The sequence below is a fragment of the Microcebus murinus genome, chromosome 18, assembly GCF_040939455.1.
Source record: "Microcebus murinus isolate Inina chromosome 18, M.murinus_Inina_mat1.0, whole genome shotgun sequence".
In the NCBI taxonomy this organism is placed as follows: Eukaryota; Metazoa; Chordata; class Mammalia; order Primates; family Cheirogaleidae; genus Microcebus; species Microcebus murinus.
In genome coordinates, this window is record NC_134121.1 from 19,476,806 (window position 1) to 19,495,279 (window position 18,474).

At 48.3% G+C, this 18,474-nt stretch overlaps 3 protein-coding genes across 6 annotated transcripts in view; 2 read left to right on the forward strand and 1 right to left on the reverse strand.

Annotated features, from left to right (window-relative positions):
* The window catches only part of PRPF8 (pre-mRNA processing factor 8), a 37,664-nt gene extending 23,119 nt beyond the window's left edge, over positions 1–14,545 (forward strand). Inside the window, exons 25-43 of the mRNA XM_012740779.3 lie at positions 3,855–4,102; positions 4,220–4,399; positions 4,609–4,744; positions 4,856–5,025; positions 5,184–5,313; positions 5,438–5,584; positions 5,768–5,928; positions 6,234–6,425; positions 7,049–7,286; positions 7,423–7,551; positions 9,087–9,200; positions 9,286–9,459; positions 9,732–9,925; positions 10,667–10,906; positions 11,004–11,145; positions 13,293–13,433; positions 13,584–13,723; positions 13,828–14,030; positions 14,212–14,545. Of these exons, the coding sequence (XP_012596233.2) occupies positions 3,855–4,102; positions 4,220–4,399; positions 4,609–4,744; positions 4,856–5,025; positions 5,184–5,313; positions 5,438–5,584; positions 5,768–5,928; positions 6,234–6,425; positions 7,049–7,286; positions 7,423–7,551; positions 9,087–9,200; positions 9,286–9,459; positions 9,732–9,925; positions 10,667–10,906; positions 11,004–11,145; positions 13,293–13,433; positions 13,584–13,723; positions 13,828–14,030; positions 14,212–14,366 (3,234 nt within the window). The 3' untranslated portion in view covers positions 14,367–14,545. The remainder of the gene's footprint in view (positions 1–3,854; positions 4,103–4,219; positions 4,400–4,608; positions 4,745–4,855; positions 5,026–5,183; positions 5,314–5,437; positions 5,585–5,767; positions 5,929–6,233; positions 6,426–7,048; positions 7,287–7,422; positions 7,552–9,086; positions 9,201–9,285; positions 9,460–9,731; positions 9,926–10,666; positions 10,907–11,003; positions 11,146–13,292; positions 13,434–13,583; positions 13,724–13,827; positions 14,031–14,211) is intronic.
* Positions 1–18,474, reverse strand: part of SERPINF1 (serpin family F member 1) — a 351,983-nt gene that overhangs the window by 94,213 nt on the left and 239,296 nt on the right. The window lies entirely within an intron of this gene.
* RILP (Rab interacting lysosomal protein) lies at positions 14,993–18,261 on the forward strand. Of its 2 annotated transcripts, XM_075994260.1 has the most exons (9): positions 14,993–15,536; positions 15,610–15,703; positions 15,796–15,902; positions 15,991–16,236; positions 16,384–16,529; positions 16,894–17,016; positions 17,466–17,549; positions 17,792–17,883; positions 17,915–18,261. In XM_075994260.1, exons 1-9 carry the CDS (start codon positions 15,312–15,314, stop codon positions 17,998–18,000), a joined length of 1,203 nt encoding a protein of 400 aa, XP_075850375.1. In that variant the 5' UTR covers positions 14,993–15,311; the 3' UTR covers positions 18,001–18,261. The 2 variants fall into 2 exon arrangements, with proteins under 2 accessions (XP_075850375.1, XP_075850374.1); XM_075994259.1 differs by lacking the exon at positions 17,466–17,549 and having other exon boundaries at positions 17,792–18,261.

Genomic DNA, 18,474 nt, shown 5'->3' on the forward strand with positions numbered 1-18,474 from the left:
CCACGCCTGGCTAATTTTTTTGTTGATATGGTGTCTCACTGAGTTGCCCAGGCTAATCTTGAACTCATGGCCTCAAGCAGTCCTCCTGCCTTAGCCTCCCAGTGTGCTGGGATTATAGGCATAAGCCACCATGCTTGGTCTAGATACTGTAATTTTTATCTCTAGAAGGTCTATTTGGGTCTTTTAAACATCTGTTTCTTACCTTATTATGTTCATGTTTTTCTTTATGCATAACATAAACATAATTGAAACATAACTCTACAATTTTTAGTAGCTGTTTTAAGGTCCTTGCTTCCTAATTCCATCATCTGTTGTTTCTGGGTCTGTTTCTGTTATTTTTCTTCTGTTTGTGGGTAATTTATTCCTACTTTGTGTACACTGTAATTTTTTATTAGATGTGAAAATTGTGAATTTTATATTGTTGATTGCTGGATTTTGTTACATTTCTTAAGGAATGTTGGGCTATGTACTGGTGTGCAGTTAAGTAACTGTTAGTTTGATCCTTTTGAGGTTGCTTTTAAGTTTGGTTGTAGCAGATCTAGTGCGGCCTTTTTTCTGGGGCCAGTTTACCTCCACTACTAAGTTGTTAGCTTTCTGGAATTTACTGTACATTTTTTTTTGAGACAGAGTCTCACTTTGTTGCTCAGGCTAGAGTGAGTGCCGTGGCATCAGCCTAGCTCACAGCAACCTCAAACTCCTGGGCTCAAGGGATCCTCCTGCCTTAGCCTCCTGAGTAGCTGGGACTACAGGCATGTGCCACCATGCCTGGCTAATTTTTATTGTGTGTGTGTGTGTATATATATATATATATATATATATATCATTTTTTTTTTTTTTGAGACAGAGTCTCACTTTGTTGCCCAGGCTAGAGTGAGTACCATGGCGTCAGCCTAGCTCACAGCAACCTCAGTCTCCTGGGCTCAAGTGATCCTACTGCCTCAGCCTCCCAAATAGCTGGGACTACAGGCATGCGCCACCATGCCCGGCTAATTTTTTTTTTTTTTTTTTTTTTGAGACAGAGTCTCGCTTTGTTGTCCAGGCTAGAGTGAGTGCCATGGCGTCAGCCTAGCTCACAGCAACTTCAAACTCCTGGGCTCAAGCGATCCTTCTGCCTCAGCCTCCCGAGTAGCTACAGGCATGCGCCACCATGCCCGGCTAATTTTTTTTTTTTTATATATATATATCAGTTGGCCAATTAATTTCTTTCTATTTATAGTAGAGACGGGGTCTCGCTCTTGCTCAGGCTGGTTTTGAACTCCTGACCTTGAGCAATCCACCCGCCTCAGCCTCCCAGAGAGCTAGGATTACAGGCGTGAGCCACCGCGCCCGGCCTAATTTTTGTATATATATTTTTAGTTGGCCAATTTCTTTCTATTCATAGTAGAGACGGGGTCTTGCTCTTGCTCAGGCTGGTTTCGAACTCCTGACCTCAAGCAATCCGCCTGCCTCGGCCTCCCAGAGTGCTAGGATTACAGGCATGAGCCACCACGCCCGGCCTGTATATATATTTTTAGTTGGTCAGTTAATTTCTATTTTTAGTAGAGATGCTGTCTCAGGCTGGTTTCGAACTCCCGACCTTGAGCAATCTGCCTGCCTCAGCCTTCCAGAGTGCTACAATTATAGGCGTGAGCTACCACGCCTGGCCTAGAATTTGCTTGATTCTCATGTATTACAAGGGGTCTCATCTCTATGGCTGGTGGAAACACACAAACTGTTCCCAGCCACATATGAGCTGTTGGACTTGTTTATCCTATTGTTATCCTACTGTTCTCTCTGGCCTCATGGAGTTTTTACTGTGTTATACATTGGTACTCAGCCAGAAAACATGAGGGGAGTCCCTTCATGTATCTTCAGAGATCTATTTCTGTGCACAGTTCTTCTCTCCAGTACTGGTACCCCACAAATACTAACTACCTTGGACCCCAAACCCAGGACTCCGTCTTTTCAATTCAGTGAGACTATTTGGGCTCTGTTTCCATTACCTTCCCATGTATGTGAAGCTGCTTGGAAACTGCCACTAGGTAATAAACTGGGACAGTTGTAGGTTTTACTTCATCTGTTTCATTTTTCTCAAGAGTTGTAGTATGTGCTGCCTGTTGTCAGTTGTCTAAAAACATTGTTTTAAATCTCAGTTTAGTTTTCTAGTTAATTATACTGGGAGGGCAATTTCTGTGGCTTTGGTGGGGTTTTGTTTTGTTGTTGTTGATGTTTTTTGAGACAGGGTCTCACTCTGTCACCTAGGCTGGACTACAGTGGTATGATCTTAACTAACTGCAGCCTTGAACTCCTGGGCTCAAGTGTTCCCACCTTCGCCTCCCAAGTAACTAGGACTATAGGTGCACGCCACCACATCTGATGAATTTTTTTGTTTTTTGTAGAGACGGGGTCTCACTATTGCCCAGGCTGGTCTTATACTCCTAGCCCAAGTGATCTTCCCGGCTCAGCCTCCATAGTGCTGGGATTATAGGTGTGAGGCACCCTAACCAGCCATCATTAGTTTTATTTCTCCTATTTTTGATGATTTTTTTCCCCATCCTTTCTTTTTTTCTCTCTCTCTGCACAGCCTGAGATTACTCACTGTATCTGATCTTATTTTAACAGTGTTTCTGTTGCCTTAATTAATTTTTTTTATTGATGTAGAGTTCACATACCATTTTAATACTTTTTAAATGTATAATTAAATGGTTTTCAGTATATCCATGAATTATGCAACCATCACCACTATCTTAATTCGAGAACATTTTCATCACCCCTAAAAGAAATTCCCATTAGCAGTCTCTCATTCCTCATTCTTCCCAGTCCCTTCCCATCCCTTGCCCAGTCCCTGGCAACTACTTCTGTCTGTATGGATTTGCCTGCTGTGGATACTGTGTGGCCTTTGTTGTCTGGCTTCTTTTTTACTTAGCATACATAATGTGTTCTAGGTTTGTCCATATTGTAGTATATATCATACTTTAGTCCTTCTTATTTATTTATTTATTCATTTATTTTGAGACAGAATCTCTCACTGTCACCTAGGCTATAGTGCAGTGGTGTCATTATAGTTTATTGCAACCACAAACTCCTGCCTAGGCTCAAGTGTTCTGCCTTAGCCTCCTGAGTAGCTAGGACTACAGGCACTCACCACTGTGCCCAGCTATTTTTTCTATTTTTTTGTAGAGATGGGGTCTCACTGTTGCTTAGGCTCGTCTCAAACTTCTGGGCTCAAGCAATCTTCCCACCTTGGTTTCCCAGAGGGCTAGGATTATAAGCATGAGCCACCACACCTGACCAGTCCCTTTAAAATTATTTATCTTATACCAATGAAGCAAAGGCAAAAGTAATTCAGTTCTTTTCATGGATTTATAACATTTCATTGTATGAAAAATACCACATTTTGTTTATCCATTTGTAAATTGATGGACATTTGGTTTTTTTCTCACTTTTGGGCTATTATAAATAATGCTGCTATTAACACGTATATACACATTTTTGTGTGTACAAATATTGTTTTATTTTTTCATGAGTGTGTACCTAGGGTGCAATCTTTTTTTCTGCGTTTAACCTTTTGAGGAACTGCTAGACTGTTTTCCAGAGTGGCAAAGTGCTTGATTTTACATTCCCATCAGCAATATATGAGGATTCAGTTTTACCAGATCCTTGTTAACACTTGTCATCTGTCTTTAATTTTGTTCATCCTAATGAGTATGAAGTGGTATCTCATTGTGGTTTTGATTTCTATGTTTCCCTAATGACTAATGATGTTGAGGTCAAATCTTTCTTGAATATTAGGGATGTAACTAACTAAATTATATGGTCCCCATCCCCACCCCTTACAGTTCATCTATAATTTACTTTTTTTCTACTATCTTTAGATTGTGAATAAGTGGAATACAGCTCTCATTGGCCTGATGACATACTTTCGAGAGGCTGTAGTGAACACCCAGGAACTCCTCGACTTGCTGGTAAAGTGTGAGAACAAGATCCAGACACGTATCAAGATTGGACTCAACTCCAAAATGCCAAGTCGCTTTCCCCCTGTTGTCTTCTACACCCCTAAGGAGTTGGGTGGACTCGGCATGCTCTCAATGGGTCATGTGCTTATTCCCCAGTCTGACCTCAGGTAGGGCTTGGTTGAAAAATCATGCTAGATCTTGTTGCTTAGACCCTGAGGGAAGGGGGTATTTCTTTACTTTTAAGCTTTATTTTTTTCTCTAATCTTGGTTGTGCCCCAAAACAGGTGGTCTAAGCAGACAGATGTAGGTATCACACACTTTCGTTCAGGAATGAGCCATGAAGAAGACCAACTGATTCCCAACTTATATCGCTACATACAGCCATGGGAGAGTGAATTCATCGATTCTCAGCGGGTCTGGGCTGAGTATGCACTCAAGAGACAGGAGGCCATTGCCCAGAACAGGTAGGCATCTAGGAGGGCGGATTAACCCTGGGACAGGGGAAGATGGTAAACTTTAGGTCTTGTGTAGAGTTTGGGAGCGGAGCATGCCATATTTTTTGGAGGCGAGAAAGCAGGTTCTACTCCTGACCCTAATTATCCTTGGCTAGGAAGGAATGCTAAGCTTTTCATATGAGAAAGTGTTTTGACTTTATTCTTTCTTTCTTTGGTAGACGGTTGACTTTAGAAGATCTAGAAGATTCATGGGATCGGGGCATTCCTCGAATCAATACCCTTTTCCAGAAGGACCGGCACACATTGGCTTATGATAAGGGCTGGCGTGTCCGGACTGACTTTAAGCAGTACCAGGTATGTGGAGAAAGTATGTGGAGAGATTTTTCCTGAATCAGGAGCACCCTGGAAACCTGGGGTGGCTAGGTGCCTAGAAGCTTGACTGTGCCTGCCTCGCTTGTCATTTAGGTTTTGAAGCAAAATCCCTTCTGGTGGACACACCAGCGACATGATGGGAAGCTCTGGAACCTGAACAACTACAGAACGGACATGATCCAGGCCCTGGGTGGCGTGGAAGGCATTCTGGAACACACACTCTTCAAGGGCACTTACTTCCCTACCTGGGAGGGGCTTTTCTGGTGAGGATTCTCTTCTCCTTTCACAGGGACCTATCACAACCTTTTGAGGTTGTGTGCCTTTGTCTCTTACGGTGTTTCCCAGACAACCATTCCCAGGAAGTCAGCATTGTACTGGGAGATGGCAGGACATCACCTCACCTGGTTCTTCTGCTCCCCAGGGAGAAGGCCAGTGGCTTTGAGGAGTCTATGAAGTGGAAGAAGCTAACTAATGCTCAGCGATCGGGATTGAACCAGATTCCCAATCGTCGATTCACCCTCTGGTGGTCCCCAACCATCAATCGAGCCAATGTGAGTGTGATTAGTAGATATGGGAGATGAGAAACTAAAAACAAGTTATTTCTGTTCCATTAATTATGTCTCGGGTACCAAAGTATCTTGATCTCTTAATGCCAGATTCTCTTTTTCCTGGCAGGTATACGTAGGCTTTCAGGTGCAGCTGGACCTGACGGGTATTTTCATGCATGGCAAAATCCCCACATTGAAGATCTCTCTCATCCAGATCTTCCGAGCTCACTTGTGGCAGAAGATCCATGAGAGCATCGTTATGGACTTGTGTCAGGTGGGCTAGAATTCACAGGCGAGGACACCACAAAAAGAGGTCATTTTGCTCTTTTGTACGTGGGCAGTGCCTCCTGGAAGCACTGAGGATGAGACTCCTATTGCCTCATTATCCTAAATTGTACAAACCCTCATTCTAACTGGGCTTGCATAAAAATCTTAATGTCTTCATCTTTGCCTTCAGGTGTTTGACCAGGAACTGGATGCACTGGAAATTGAGACAGTACAAAAGGAGACAATCCATCCCCGAAAATCCTATAAGATGAACTCTTCTTGTGCAGATATACTGCTCTTTGCCTCCTATAAGTGGAATGTGTCCCGGCCCTCATTGCTGGCTGACTCCAAGTAAGTGCCTTATGACCCAGCAGTAGGCATCCAGGGGCAACTTTAGTTTTACTGTTTTTCTAGCATTACTACTTTAGGAATTGTCCCTGTCTGCTTTTCTTTCAAACTCCGTGCCGGTGCTACCCCTGGAGCCTATCAATGCCCTCAGTCAGGTCTGCTGATTCTCTGGGGGTGTTGTTGATCTGGAACAAGCAGAAGGAGGGTGGTTTTGGGACTTAGGTGAGTGACTGGGGAGTCTTGTGATTCTGGGGACATTAGTTATGCCTAGGACTTCCTAGAAGCCTGACCCCCCTCTCCACCCTCAGGGATGTAATGGACAGCACCACCACACAGAAGTATTGGATTGACATTCAGTTGCGCTGGGGTGACTATGATTCCCATGACATTGAGCGTTATGCCCGGGCCAAGTTCCTGGACTATACCACAGACAACATGAGTATCTACCCCTCGCCCACAGGTGTACTCATAGCCATTGACTTGGCCTATAACTTGCACAGGTGAGTTGGGACTTTTTTTTTTTTTTTTTTTTTTTTTTTTTTTTTGAGACAGAGTCTCGCTTTGTTGCCCAGGCTAGAGTGAGTGCCGTGGCATCAGCCTAGCTCACAGCAACCTCAAACTCCTGGGCTCGAGTGATCCTTCTGCCTCAGCCTCCCGGGTAGCTGGGACTACAGGCATGCGCCACCATGCCCGGCTAATTTTTTTTTTTTTATATATATATATATCAGTTGGCCAATTAATTTCTTTCTATTTATAGTAGAGACGGGGTCTCGCTCTTGCTCAGGCTGGTTTTGAACTCCTGACCTTGAGCAATCCGCCCGCCTCGGCCTCCCAAGAGCTAGGATTACAGGCGTGAGCCACAGCGCCCGGCCTGAGTTGGGACTTTTAACGTATTTTCCATTAACCCCATACTTTAATGTAGTCATGCTTTTTTAGTTTGCCTGGGTGACATGAGGTTTGGCGCTTTTCTCCTCTGGGTCACTGACTCTTTCAGCCTGTATGTACATTAACGAACTATTGTCAGCCTGGCCAACAGTCTGTCTTCCGCTGTAGAGTTGCAGTTTGCCCTTTTCCTGGGGCTGTCAGCCTGGTTTAATTTTTCTTGACCCCTCCACCCTCACAGTGCCTATGGAAACTGGTTCCCAGGCAGCAAACCTCTCATACAGCAAGCCATGGCCAAAATCATGAAGGCAAACCCTGCCTTGTATGTGTTACGTGAACGGATCCGCAAAGGGCTGCAACTCTATTCCTCTGAGCCCACCGAGCCTTATCTGTCCTCTCAGAACTATGGTGAGCTCTTCTCCAACCAGATTATCTGGTTTGTGGATGACACTAATGTCTACAGAGTGACTATCCACAAGGTGAGTATTAAAAGCAGTATAGGGGTATGGGACTTTATATGCCTATGGGAGGGAAATAGGATGGTGTATGTGCATATTGGGATGAAGGCAGGGTGGTAGTGTCTAGGCTTTGCTAACTAATGTAATCATTCTTTAGACCTTCGAAGGAAATTTGACAACCAAGCCCATCAATGGGGCCATCTTCATCTTCAATCCACGCACAGGGCAGCTGTTCCTCAAAATAATCCACACATCTGTGTGGGCTGGACAGAAACGTTTGGGGCAGGTGAGAAGGTTAAAGGATGGAGAGGCCATAGAACCTTGCTACCTCTTATTAAAAAGAGCGAGGTGATGAGAGAGGGAATTTGTTTTTCTCTGTTGAAACAGAGGGCATCATTTGAACTTATCCTCTAAATTACTTAACATGGGAAATATTCTCCAATAGGAGGTCCAAGAGTATGTCATGTGCTTCATTATCAGCTGGTCTCTCTGCTTCCTGAATATCCCATCTCTAATCTTGAACAGGGCTACCAAAAATCATCTTTATAAAGGGAACATATATTCTTTTTGTTTGTTTGTTTTGTTTTGAGACAGAGTCTGGCTTTGTTGCCCAGGCTAGAGTGAATGCTGTGGCGCCAGCCTAGCTCACAGCAACCTCAAACTCCTGGGCTCAAGCAGTCCTTCTGCCTCAGCCTCCCGAGTAGCTGGGACTACAGGCATGAGCCACCATGCCCGGCTAATTTTTTCTATATATATTAGTTTGCCAATTAATTTCTTTCTATTTATAGTAGAGACGGGGTCTTACTCTTGCTCAGGCTGGTTTTGAACTCCTGACTCGAGCAATTCACCCGCCTCGGCCTCCCAGAGTGCTAGGATTATAGGCGTGAGCCACTGCGCCCGGCCTAGGGAACATATATTCTTAGAGCATCACTTACAGTAAATCTGTCTATACCTCAAAAGGTTTAGTGTAGCACCTTCCTTCTTGCTGAATTACCTCTTCTTTGGCTTCATAGGTATTTGAAATTTGGCTGGGCTATACCTGTCCAGCCAAATTTCTCTTCCTTTATAGTGTATTTCCTCTTGCAAATTTGGGAATCCTAAAACCCTGATACTCATCTCCATCTTTGTAGCTTCACTCATTTTTTTTTCTTTTCAGAATGAAGTTCCCCTTTCCTTTATTCACAATCTTATCTCTTAAGACTTCTTTATGCAGTGTTCTTGTTTGTTTTTTATTTGTTTGTTTTTGAGACAGAGTATTGGTCTGTTGCCTGGGCTAGAGTGCCATGGCATCAGCCTTGCTCTCATCAGCCTCCAGCTCTTGGGCTCAAGTGATCTTCCTGCCTCAGTCTTCCAAGTAGCTGGGACTACAGGCATGCACCACCACACACCTGGCTAATTTTTTTATTTTTAGTAGAGACGTTATCTCTCTCTTGCTCGGGCTGGTCTTGAACTCCTGAGCTCAAGTGATACTCCTGCCTCTGCTTCCCAGAGTGCTAGGATTACAGGCATAAACTATCACACCCTCTGGCCTGTGCAGTGTTTTATGATCCTATTAGCCTTAATTTCTTCTGTTTCTGAACTCCTGTAATACAGTAAATGGTTTAGCATATAATCATATACTGGCTTGTGGTATTATCTTGTATAAGTTGAAAAACCCTTTTGGAAAAGACCATCTGACACTTTTTCTACCTTCTAAGTACCTAATATTGCACACCAGCGTTCAGTAGAAACATAGTTTAATTATTTCAAGACTAAGATCTTCTGTTCTAGTTGATCTGGGAGAGTAGCAACTCAATTTCCATTTTCTTCTCTCGTTTTTAGTTAGCTAAGTGGAAGACAGCTGAGGAGGTGGCTGCCCTGATCCGATCTCTGCCTGTGGAGGAGCAGCCCAAGCAGATCATTGTCACCAGGAAGGGCATGCTGGATCCATTGGAGGTAAGAGGAAGTTGGACAAGGTATAAGAAAAGAGGCCTGAGACCTCTAGACTCTGTTTCTAATCTTGGACTTGATCTTGTCTTAGGTGCACTTGCTGGACTTCCCCAATATCGTAATCAAAGGATCGGAGCTCCAACTCCCCTTTCAGGCTTGTCTCAAGGTCGAAAAGTTTGGGGATCTAATCCTCAAAGCCACTGAGCCCCAGATGGTTCTCTTCAACCTCTATGATGACTGGCTTAAGACTATTTCATCTTACACGGTATGAAGCCACCTCAGGAAGAAAGAGGGTCACTCTAAGAGGAGTGGGTTTAGGGTTAGGAGAAGAAGGTCCTGTACTTTAGGTTTTTCCACAGGCCATTTTAATGGAGCCATTTTCACATTTTCATTCTGTGGATGGGGCACAAACTGCTGGCTCATAGTGGGGGTTGGGACCTTAGCGTTTGAAATCCATTCTTGGGTTTCCTTTGGATAGGATAAAGGGGAGAGCCTCAAACAGCTAACTTGCCCCTACTCTTCCAAATCTTTTCCCAGGCTTTCTCCCGACTCATCCTGATTCTTCGTGCCCTGCATGTGAACAATGACCGGGCGAAGGTGATCCTGAAGCCAGACAAGACTACTATTACAGAACCACACCACATCTGGCCCACTCTGACTGATGAGGAGTGGATCAAGGTGGAGGTGCAGCTTAAGGATCTGATATTGGCTGACTATGGCAAGAAAAACAAGTGAGCAATGGTGTTGGGGAGACAGATGGGAGGTCCAAAGAGGGTCAAGTGGGTGGCTTAGTATATGGTTTCTGGGGTTTTGAAACATTTAGGCTCAGAAGTTTCTCAAGAAATTATTTTAGAGATGCCTATAGAAGAGTGATAGGCAGCATCTTCAGATAGTATAGAAAGTCTGTGTTTCAGGGCTTCACTCTGGCTCTTGGCCGTTGTTTCTCAGTGGAGGCACTGTTGTCGTTTTGAGCATGGCATTTCTTTACTGTCCATATGTTACAGGAAGTCTTAACATCCTGGGCCCCGTGTACCACTGCTGATAACACTCTTATACCTTCTTCCTCACCCCTTCCTCCCTGTCATCATGGCAACCAAGAATGTCCATAGATTTCCAAATACCCCCTAGGGTGACTAACAGTACAATCTCTGATAACCATTATTCTATGGTTTCTGGTGTCTCCATTTTTGAGAACTGTCCTAAGCCAGGGCAGCTTTTGTCAAGGAAAAGTGGGAGTTAAGGATGCTGAATAGCTAGAAGGTACACAACCAGACTGTCATCCTGCTTGTGATCTGATGAATCTTAGAAGTATTTGTGCATCTCCACTTCATACTTCCTTTAGAAGTGTCACTTGAGGATTATCTGGGACAAGAATATGGGCTGCCCTGTCCTACCAAGTTATACCCTTGCCATTGAAGCAGAAGTGACCAAGGGGAAGGGGTCCTTGTGGTGTAACCACATTGTCCCCACAGTGTGAACGTAGCATCACTGACACAATCAGAAATTCGAGACATCATCTTGGGTATGGAGATCTCAGCACCATCACAGCAGCGGCAACAAATAGCTGAGATTGAGAAGCAGACCAAGGAACAGTCACAGCTGACTGCAACACAGACTCGCACTGTCAACAAGCATGGTGACGAGATCATCACTTCTACCACTAGCAACTACGAGACTCAGACTTTCTCATCAAAGACTGAATGGAGAGTCAGGTACTGTAAAGGGCAAGAGGGTAGGGATGGAAGGGGTTGCTGGCACTGCCTGAGGTGGTTGGGCTGAGAGATGCTGACATTCCCTACCTGGTTTTAGGGCCATCTCTGCTGCCAACCTGCACTTAAGGACCAATCACATCTATGTTTCATCTGATGACATCAAGGAGACTGGTTACACATATATCCTTCCCAAGAATGTGCTTAAGAAGTTCATCTGTATATCTGACCTTCGGGCCCAAGTGAGTTAAGTGTGCTTAACTAGGCCACAGTGTGCATCCAACATATTATGTGTCTAAAATTCACCTGAGATTTCCTGGAACTTGAAACTCTGGTTTCAAGATTCATGGATGAATAACTATACAAGGATTGCCAAAACATAGAGGAGGAATTTGGCTGCCAGGAGATATCAAAACGTATTATAAGACTGTGGTAATTTAGAGAATGTAGTAAATGTAATATTGGCCTAAAAGTTATTGGAAGAGAATAGCATATAGTCAGAAATAAATTCTTGTGTATGTAATAAATTCATGTTTGTGGACTAAAGATGTCTTCTGACATTGAAACAATTGGAAAAAGGCTAGGTCCCTGCCTCACACCACTTATAAAATCTAGGTATAGTGAAAAATCTATAAAATACTAAACTTATAGAGTATTAGAAGAAAAGATTTCTGACCTTAGTTTTGGGATAGGCTTCTTAAGACCAAAACCATAATCAAAATTGATAACTTACAAGTGATAAAGACTACAAGACAAACTAAAAACAGAAAGAGATACTCTAAGAGATAGTGGATTAGTGTATAGAATAGAGAATTCTCAAGTTGATTTAAAAAAGGAATCATCTGTAGAAAAATGAGCAAAGAATATGAAAAGGCAGTACAGAAAAAGAACTGCAAGTGGAAAATATAATTTGAAAATATGCTCAACTTTATCAGAGATGTTCATATTTTATTTATTTTATTTTTTTGAGGCAGAGTCTCATTTCATTGCCCAGGCTAGAGTGAATGCCTTGGCATCAGCCTAGCTAATAGCAACCTCAATCTCCTGGGCTCAAGCAATCCTACTGCCTCAGCCTCCTGAGTAGCTGGGACTACAGGCATGCGCCACCATGCCCGGCTAATTTTTTCTATATATATTTTTAGCTGGTCAATTAATTTCTTTCTATTTATAGTAGAGATGGGGTCTCCCTCTTGCTCAGGCTGGTTTTGAACTCCCGACCTCGAGCAATCTGCCAGCCTCGGCCTCCCGAAGTGCTAGGATTACAGACAGGCATGAGCCACCACGCCCAGCCGAGATGTTCATATTTTAGAAAATACCATTTTGTGACCGTCAGGTTGGCAAATTGAAAAGATTGCTAATATCCTGTGTGGATGAGTTTATAAGAAATAGTTCCTCTTACTTTGTTAATGACAGCGTAAAATTTAAAATACCACCTAGTGTGCTGGGCGCAGTTGCCCATGCACGTAATCTCAGCACTTTGGGAGGCCAGGGCCGGGAGGCCAAGAGTTCAAGACAAGACTGGGAAACACCCCATCTCTACAATAAATAAATTAGCTGTGTGTGGTGGCACACACCTTTAGTCCCAGCTGCTTGGGAGGCTGAGGCAAAAGGATTGATTAAGCCCAGGAGATCTAGGCTGCAGTGAGCTATGATTGCACCACTGTACTGCATCCTGGGCAATGAGCCCTTGTCTCTAAAAAATAAAATGCCACGTAGTGCTGGTTTTACAGATGTGTTTAGCTTGTGAAAATTCATTAAGCTATGCCTTGTGCCCATTTGTTGATGGATACTATATTTATCAACTGAAGAGCTTGTGAACAGTGCAGATTGCTGAACCCCACCTAGGAGATTCTGATGTGATTAAGCTTGGGATGAGGTCCATGTTAAGCTTTTTTTTTTTTTTTTTGAGACAGGGTCTCATTTTGTTGCCCAGGCTAGAGTGAGTGCCGTGGCATCAGCCTAGCTCACAGCAACCTCAAACTCCTGGGCTCAAGCAATCCTCCTGCCTCAGCCTCCCAAGTAGCTGGGACTACAGGCATGTGCCACCATGCCCAGCTAATTTTTTCTATGTATTTTTAGTTGGCCAATTAATTTCTTTCTATTTATAGTAGAAAGGGTCTCTTGCTCAGGCTGTTTTTGAACTCCTGACCTCGAACGATCCTCCCGCCGCGGCCTCCCAGAGTGCTAGGATTACAGGCGTGAGCCACCGCGCCTGACCATGTTAAGCATTTTTAACAAGCACTCAGGTGATTCTGATGCAGGGGGTTCTGACTACATTTGGAGAAACCCTGTCCTTGTTCTTGGGAGAGGGATGGAAACACAGGGCAGACAGCCCAGACTTTGAACTGGTACTAAGAATAGTTTTAGTTCTTGAGCCCTTTGTCTCCAGATTGCAGGGTACCTGTATGGGGTGAGCCCACCAGATAACCCCCAGGTGAAAGAGATCCGCTGCATTGTGATGGTACCACAGTGGGGCACTCATCAGACTGTGCACCTGCCTAGCCAGCTGCCCCAGCATGAGTACCTCAAGGTAAGTGGTGGTGACAGATCTTGGGAGTGTGGGAGAACTGGGGCCTTCTGCTATCAGGGAGGTGGTGGGAAGGCAGGAATGTTACTCATAGGTGGGATTGCTGTCTGCCGATGGGATTCTGAACAGCTCTCTACTGCTCTTTGCCTGTAGGAGATGGAGCCCTTAGGTTGGATCCACACTCAGCCCAATGAGTCCCCCCAGTTATCACCCCAGGATGTCACCACCCATGCCAAGATCATGGCTGACAACCCATCTTGGGATGGCGAGAAGACCATTATCATCACTTGCAGGTGGGCTTGAGCCCATTTGGGAGGAAGGATGATGGGGTAGGCATTGCAGGCCAAGGCCCTGAATGATGACCTGAGCTCTTACTCTGTCCTCATTCCTTCCCCAGCTTCACACCAGGGTCCTGCACACTGACAGCCTACAAGCTGACCCCCAGTGGCTATGAATGGGGCCGTCAGAACACAGACAAGGGCAACAACCCCAAAGGCTACCTACCCTCACACTATGAGAGGGTCCAGATGTTGCTGTCGGACCGCTTCCTTGGCTTCTTTATGGTCCCTGCTCAGTCTTCGTGGAACTACAACTTTATGGGTAGGTGGGCTGTGTGTGTTTGTGTGTAAGTTGGGGGAGCACAGGAAAAGGGGGGATGGTGTTGGGGATAATGTTAGACCATCACTCTTAGCTCTTGGGGCCTGACTCTGGCTTGGAGATATCCCAGGCTGTATGAGGCGGTGGACCCTTGTTAACATTTGATGTCTTCTTCTCCCCTAAGGTGTCCGGCATGATCCTAACATGAAGTATGAGCTACAGCTGGCAAACCCCAAAGAGTTCTACCACGAGGTGCACAGACCCTCCCACTTCCTCAACTTTGCCCTCCTACAGGAGGGTGAGGTCTACTCTGCAGACCGTGAGGACCTGTATGCCTAGTTGTTCCCTTACCACCTCCTGCTTCAGACTCCCCAAAGGTTGGAGCCTCTTAGCCCCTACAGACAAGCTGGTGACATTCAGCAGCTTGGCCCCTTTTCCCTCTGTATTGTGCTTATTGTGTTGTTGATCTGATGGCTTGTAATTGTGAACAAAATATAATAAATTTTGTATAAATGGTTTGGGGGCTGTTTTTTTTCCCCCTGAGCTCAAATTCTGGGTGTAGGTCTGGGTAGGTTTGGCAGATTGACTGGGGCAGTTCACAGCAAGGTGCTGGGCTCAGCCTTGACAGGGGATACAAAGCCCCCTTCTTGTTCAGGGCTTTGGGGCTAGATGTCCCCTAGACTCAGGAGCAGAGGTGGGGTCGGGCTTTCACACTCCTGCTACCTCAACCACATTTGCTGGTTTCCCTCCAAAATACAGTACTTGGTAAATCATTACCCCTTTCAACCTCTCTGGGTCTAGGTGTGCCCTGCAGCTGTGGTACCTGGCCTAGCCCCTTTTAAAGCTTCCTGAGTCACTCTTAGTCAAGGAAACAAGCACATGGGTGGATAGTTTGGCTGTCTCATGCCAGGCAGAGGCCAGTGACTAACCTCCTACCTGTCACCTCTTGCCTCGAGTACTTGGCTGCCAAGTTGGCCTCGTGACTCCAAACACGGGGTGGAGCCGTGATAGGGCACTGTGGGGAGGGCTTGACCTAAGTGACCATTTACAGCCCTGAGCCTCTTGAAATGACTGGCTGGAAACTGGCTGTTCTGTTTCCTGTGACCTTGAGGATTGAACTGGACCGAGGCCTGGGGGCCTAAGGACTATCTCCTGTCCCTACGCCTTTTCCCTTAATCGCACCTCCCCCACTCCCTGTCGCTTCTACCCCGGAACTGTTTGAGTTTTTCCTGTCCTAGCTGAGGGGGGAGTGGGGTTAGTCATAGCCCCAGGGCTTTGGGGGACATGGAGCCCAGGAGGGCGGCGCCTGGAGCACACGGCTGGGGTCCTGTGGCAGCAGGGTCGGGGACGTCCGCAGAGCTCGTGTACCATCTTGCGGGGGCCCTGGGCACTGAGCTTCAAGAGCTGGCGCGCCGTTTCGGGCCGGAGGCGGCGGCCGGGCTAGTGCCGCTGGTGGTGCGGGCGCTGGAACTCCTGGAAAAGGCTGCGGTGGGGCCTGCCCCGGACTCGGTGAGTCACTGCCCCCTCCCCTCGTCACCCGCGAGGCCTGCGGGGCCGAACCCTGAGACCTGGGCCTCCCCAGTTGCAGGTGTCGGCGCAGCAGGCCGAACTGGAGCTGCGGAGGCTGCGGGAGGAGAACGAGCACCTCCGCAGGGAGTTGCGCGCTGGGCCACAGGGTGAGTGCAGGCCCCGGCCAGGGCGAGGGTGGCTGGGGAACGGCTCGGGGCCGCCCCTCCGCAGGCCGCCGCTTAGAACGCCTCTTCCTCAGAGGAGCGCGAGCTGCTGCGGCAGCTCAAGGAGGTGACGGACCGACAGCGGGACGAACTCCGGGCCCACAACCGGGACCTGCAGCAGCGTAGTCAGGAGACCGAGGCGGTGAGGGCGGGGCCGCGGGCGCGGGGCGGGACTCCGTCGGGCCCTGGGCGCCCCGCCCACCAGCCCCCACCTCCTGCTCCGCCCCCAGTTGCAGGAGCAGCTGCAGCGCCTCCTGCTGGTGAATGCGGAGTTGCGGCGCAAGCTGGCAGCAGTGCAGACCCAGCTGCGCGCCACGCAGGACCGCGAGAGGGAGCGCGAGCAGCTCGGCGAAGGTGCCCTCGAGCCGGCTAAAGAGCGGGCGCGGGGCCGGGCCGGGGGCCTCGGGTGCGAGCAGAGGCAGGAGCCCGAACGTGCGGCCATCAGCACAGGAGCCTCGGGGACCCCTGAGGACCCGGTGAGTGCCGGATGAGGGCAGGGACCCATCCCAGTACTCAATATCTGGCACTCGAGTGGGCACTTGAGCAAGGTTTGCCTTGCACCTCCTCTAGAGGTCCTGTCATGGCTCCGGGGCAGGGACCCTCTGACCATGCCTGTCCCGCAGGCGGCGGCCACCCAGCAGCCATGGCGCCCCTCGGACGCAGGGCAGTGCGGGTTCAGTCGGGAGGAGCTTGAGCAGATTCTTCAGGAGCGGAATGAACTCAAAGCCAACGTGTTCCTGCTCAAGGAGGAGTTGGCCTACTTCCAGCGGTGAGGGCTCAGGGGAGCTGAGGGCGCTCCACTCACATCTGTTCCTGGGCCTCAGATCACCCTACCTCATTCTTTGGTTCACTGATGTATCCACAGTGACCTTGCCAGGCCCTGCCCTGGGCACTGGGGGGACATGATTACACAGCCCCTGCTCTCCATGAACTTCATCCAAACAGGGGAGAGGGTCACAGCAGCAGCAGGGATTTCCTACGAGGGGTGCCACCTAAGCTAAGTCAGTCTGAGGGGGTCAGCAAGGCAGAGTGTTTCAGGTGTTTCGAGGGGGAACAACATGCCCAGGTACTTGGCGTGATACCTACTGTTGGCATCTCCACTGCTATCTCCATGCCCCTGCCCTCTTCTGTAGGGAGCTGCTCACAGACCACCGGGTCCCTGGGCTTTTGCTGGAAGCCATGAAAGTGGCTGTCAGGAAGCAGCGCAAGAAGATCAAAGCCAAGATGTTAGGGACGACAGAGGAAGCAGAGAGCAGGTATGGCCCTGCCTGCATTCCCACTGAGCCAGCCCTCCCTCCCTCGTTCTGCCGAGCCTGATGGACCAGGCTGGTCACCATCCCCCCCGCCTCCCCCCCCTAGCCTGTGTCCAGCCTGCCACCCTTCCCTCTGGGTCACACTGTTCCCCCATGCCCTGCCTGTGGTACATCCCACTGAAGAAATCTCTTCTCCACATTCCATATTCGGTGAGAGGGGTGAGACCATAGCTGTAGCCGTGTCAGGGGCCTGCTGTTTGTCAAGTTATAAAATAGAGCCTCAAGATGTCCTGCATCTCTCCAGTGTTTCCTCTTTCCTCTTGGGGGCCCTGCAGTCACCCTGTCCTCCTCCTGCTGCTTCTGGGGGTTTTGCAGAAGGCCCAACATGATCCCAGCCCCCCCCCCCCCCGGGCCTTGATAAATGGCCCTCACATCTCTCTCCTCTGTCCCAGTGACGATGAGGATGGCTCATGGCTCCTGCTCACCAGCGATAAGGGAGACCACCCCCCAGCCCCTGAGTCCAGAATACAGAGTTTGTATGTTGGGGGTGGGGGAAGGGTCCCACCTGGTTCTTCTCAGTGTCCCCTTTCCCTCCACTGTCTGTCGCCCTGCTGCCCTGGGCTCTAAGCACACCCTCCTTCCTGCTTCTCTGGCCCTGGCCCCTGCCCTCCCCATTTCTGCATGCTGCCCTTCCTTCCCTCTCTGTCTCTTGCCCTCAGCCCTTGTCCTCAACCTCTCTGGCTTTCCAGCTCAGAGTTCCTCTTGGCTCTCTCCCCAGCTTTGGCTCATGGTATCGGGGTGAAGCAGAGGCCCCCGAAGCTGAGACCAGCAGCGGCGCTCCCAGCAAGCTAGGGAGAAAAGAGGAAGCCTCCTGGAAACCTCACTCGGAGCCTGTGGGCAGCCCTACAACCCCCAGCCCCTGACCAGCCCTTCTCTGCTCCCGATGAACATCTTTGTCTAGGGGCCTCAACTGCCCCAGAGGCCTGACTTTGGGGTCTGGCTGTGGATGGATGTGCGACCTCAGAGGGGGATAGGGCTCCCTCCTTCACAGCACTGCCCAGAGCTCTTCCCAGTCCCGGCTTGCACCAGGGCTGGATGGGGAGTGCAGCCTGCCTCCCTTCTCTGCACCGGGCCCCGGGGGCCAGATATGAAAGTGTGTCCTCCCTGAGTCTCAGCTTCCCCATCCCAGGGGCTTGTGCAGGTGGCCTGAGCTAATGTAATAAAGCAACAGCGCATAATACCCAGAAATGGTTCCACGTCTGTTTGTCAGGGATCTGTCCCCACCTGCCAGCTCTGCCGGGAGCAGAGGAAGCTGAGGGCTCCCCACAGGGTGTCCTTGGTCAGTCACTGGGTGGGAGGCCTCGCCCAGCTCTGACCTGCTTTGGCCTGATGGACAGCCTGGCTCCCATCCTCACATTCCCCTTTGCCTGTCCCCAGTACCCAGGGACCTGCAGCGTCCTC